Raw genomic sequence first — 2,911 nt, 5'->3', positions numbered from 1 at the left:
GTGTGAGTGTGTGTGTGTGTGTGTGTGTGTGTGTGTGTGTGTGTGTGTGTGTGTGTGTGTGTGTGTGAGTGTGTGTGTGTGAGTGTGTGTGTGGTGGGGGTTGATTTGAATAAGAGTGGGTTGAATTCCTCCCCTCAGGCAGATAAGAGCCTGAGGATTTAATGCTGAGGTATGTGAACACACACACACACACACACACACGCATGCATGCAGGAACAAGTGTGTGTGTGTGTGTGTGTGTGTGTGTGTGTGTTCTGTGAGAGAGAGACGCACAGTGGCCAATCGGCTTGTCAATGGGCGGGGCAGCAGAGTATAAGTGTCTCAGGTGAGCAGCAGGTGTACAGACCAGGACAGGTGCAGGAGGAAGACACCAACTGTGTGTGTATGTGTGTGTGTGTGTGTGGCTTTTACGAACACACATTTTTCCATTTTTACACCAACAAACACACTCACACACTCACACCTGCCGGAGCTGAGCTGAAGAGAGCCCCCCCACAGACAGATGTTAATGCAGAGGTAGCGAGACAGACAGAAAAAGAGGGAAAAGAACCAGAGTTTCCATCATGGCGTCCTTCGTCCCGGAGCAGGGTCTGTCCCCCCCACTGTGTGGACGCTCCCTCCCCCAGCAGGAGCTTTCCTCCCTGGGCCTTGATCCTTCTGACTTCAGCCTGTACAGCCCCCCAACTCCTCCAGAGTCCAGCCTGCCCTCTTCACCGTGGCTCCCGCCGTCCAACGACCACAGCGACCCCTACCTCTGCTTCAACAGCCCAGAGATGGGCCCCGTCCCTGGGGCCACAGGAATGCCCCCCGGACTGTCCCCTGGACTCCCCCCAGGATTCCCCGCAGCGTTCAGAGGCTTCTTCTCCCATCTCTACAGCCTCCACAGGCCCCTGCTCCCTGGCAACCCCTGGTTCTCCCTGTCCTGCCCAGACGACATGCTGCGCCTTGTTCGCCCACCGTACTCCTACTCCGCCCTCATCGCCATGGCGATCCAGAGTGCACCCGGGCAGCGGCTGACGCTCAGCCAGATCTACCAGTACGTTTCAGACAACTTCCCTTTCTACAGCTGCAACAAGGCCGGTTGGCAGAACTCTATCCGCCACAACCTGTCGCTCAATGACTGTTTCCAGAAGGTTGCCCGCGACGACAACGACCCAGGTGAGACAGAACACACCTGACACTGTAGTCCCACATTATTTGCTTCACCACATGTCCCCTGACTTCAGTGAGTTTATATAAAGTCAATCTGCAGGGAGTTAAAACTAATTCCAGGCTTCGGGCTTTTATTTTGTTAAAGTAACTACTCAATAACAGGAAATAGGCTTTGATTGGCTGAAATGTTTTACAGGCTAAAAAAATTAGGTTACGTTTAATTAAAATCTATTAAATTTTTTAGTATTTCTAATGAAAACTGAACAAAATCACATCAAACCAAACTCCATACAGTTTTTTTAAAAAACAAGATGGCTGACCAGTTTGTAAAAACAAGTTTGTTGTGGTTATTTCTTGAGGTCACAGGTTGTTGATTTTAAAAACACATCAGAGGAGCTCAGAGGTCTGTGTAGAGATCAATAGAACTAAAGTTATAATCGATCTGCCTTCAAAAAGTAATGTTTAAAAATTAAGTGTTTTTTAAAGGGAGTTCAGTGATGCAGAAACTGATGTTAAAGTCACCTCCGTGCTGTTTGTGTCTGGATATATAAGCTCCTGATTTCTGTTTTTCTTTCATGTTTTGATGGAAAGAGAAGAGAAATAGTTTCAGCCTCGTTTCTTTAACCTTCCTCCTCCTCCTCTTCCTCTCTGCAGGTAAAGGAAACTACTGGACTCTGGACCCAAACTGTGAGAAGATGTTTGACAACGGAAATTTCCGCCGCAAGAGGAAGAGGAAGTTGGATAATGTGACCACTGGCAAGAAAGCTTCCTCCTCTTCCTCCTCCTCCTCGTCTGACCCCTCCTCTTCGTCAGAACCCAGCCCTAAAATTCCCAGCATACACTGCAACAGTGGCAGCACTGACTTCCCTGCTCTCTCAGGTGCCACCCCTGGGTTCAGCAGTTTCCTGCCCCCCCTCCAGGACTCCCACATCCCCCCTCCTCACGCCAGCTCCCCCTCGCTGTATGTGCAGGTACCGGACCACACGTCCCCCCCTCCTCCCCCTCCTCAGGGGTACCTCTCCTCTTACTCGCCTGGCGCCGTGGTGCCTCAGTGGGACGCCTGCAGCTCCTCTCCTCCCGTCTTCTCCTCCCTCCCTCACCCTTCTCCTCCTCCTCCTCTCTTCCCCTCCTCCCAATCAACCCCCCCACACTTCTCTTCCCCCCTTGCTGACCCTCAGACCAGCACCCCGCCCCTCTACGTGGACCTGCAGACAGCGTCCTGTCCCCTGCCGGAGCTCCAGGAGACCCAGCAGCTGCAGCAGCTTCAGGCCCAGTGCGAGCCTCTGTTTTCTGGGGGCTTCAGTGACGCTCTGCCCCTTGATGCTCTGGTTCTCCAGCAGTGAAGCTGAATGTCATGTGTTTACACAGTTTGGTGGATGTTTGGTTGAGTTCAGCCACACATCACTGAGCTGTCTGTCGAGACTGTGTGAATGTTTGTATTTATCTTTTTTTTCTTTAATATTTTCTTAAAGTTAAAAAAGGTGGTGAATTTCTTTACAGTGTAAATATGATTTGAACATTTGCGTTTGGAATAAAAAAACAGAAAATTATTTTTGACATTGAATCATGTGTGTTTTCATTTTCACAAATTCACTAATGCACAGGTAACACAACACAACAACAATAAATAATGTTTAAAAAGGATTAAAAGGAAGGAGATGGTGAGGTCAAAAAACTAAAAATAGCTAATTATTGATATTATTTTAATATACTCTATACTCTGAGTACCATAATACTCAGATCCTTTACTTCAGTAAAA

General features: G+C 48.9%; 1 protein-coding gene across 1 annotated transcript; it reads left to right on the top strand.

Annotated features, from left to right (window-relative positions):
* The first annotated feature begins 340 nt into the window (after positions 1–340).
* Positions 341–2,709, top strand: foxi3a (forkhead box I3a). Its single transcript, XM_071506123.1, has 2 exons — positions 341–1,158; positions 1,807–2,709. Exons 1-2 carry the CDS (start codon positions 564–566, stop codon positions 2,493–2,495), a joined length of 1,284 nt encoding a protein of 427 aa, XP_071362224.1. The 5' UTR covers positions 341–563; the 3' UTR covers positions 2,496–2,709.
* Positions 2,710–2,911: the final 202 nt, after the last annotated feature.

Source organism: Trachinotus anak, unplaced genomic scaffold (assembly GCF_046630095.1).
Source record: "Trachinotus anak isolate AG129_WGS33_773 ecotype Australia unplaced genomic scaffold, CSIRO_AGI_Tana_v1 ptg000020l, whole genome shotgun sequence".
Classification (NCBI taxonomy): domain Eukaryota; kingdom Metazoa; phylum Chordata; class Actinopteri; order Carangiformes; family Carangidae; genus Trachinotus; species Trachinotus anak.
This window is presented reverse-complemented; position numbering and strand designations above follow the sequence as displayed.

Bases quoted from the DNA above. Each gene is read 5' to 3' on its own strand.
- foxi3a (XM_071506123.1), top strand. From the start codon at position 564: ATGGCGTCCTTCGTCCCGGAGCAGGGTCTGTCCCCCCCACTGTGTGGA. The intron at 1,159-1,806 runs GTGAGACAGAAC...TCCTCTCTGCAG, and splicing joins CCGCGACGACAACGACCCAG to GTAAAGGAAACTACTGGACT.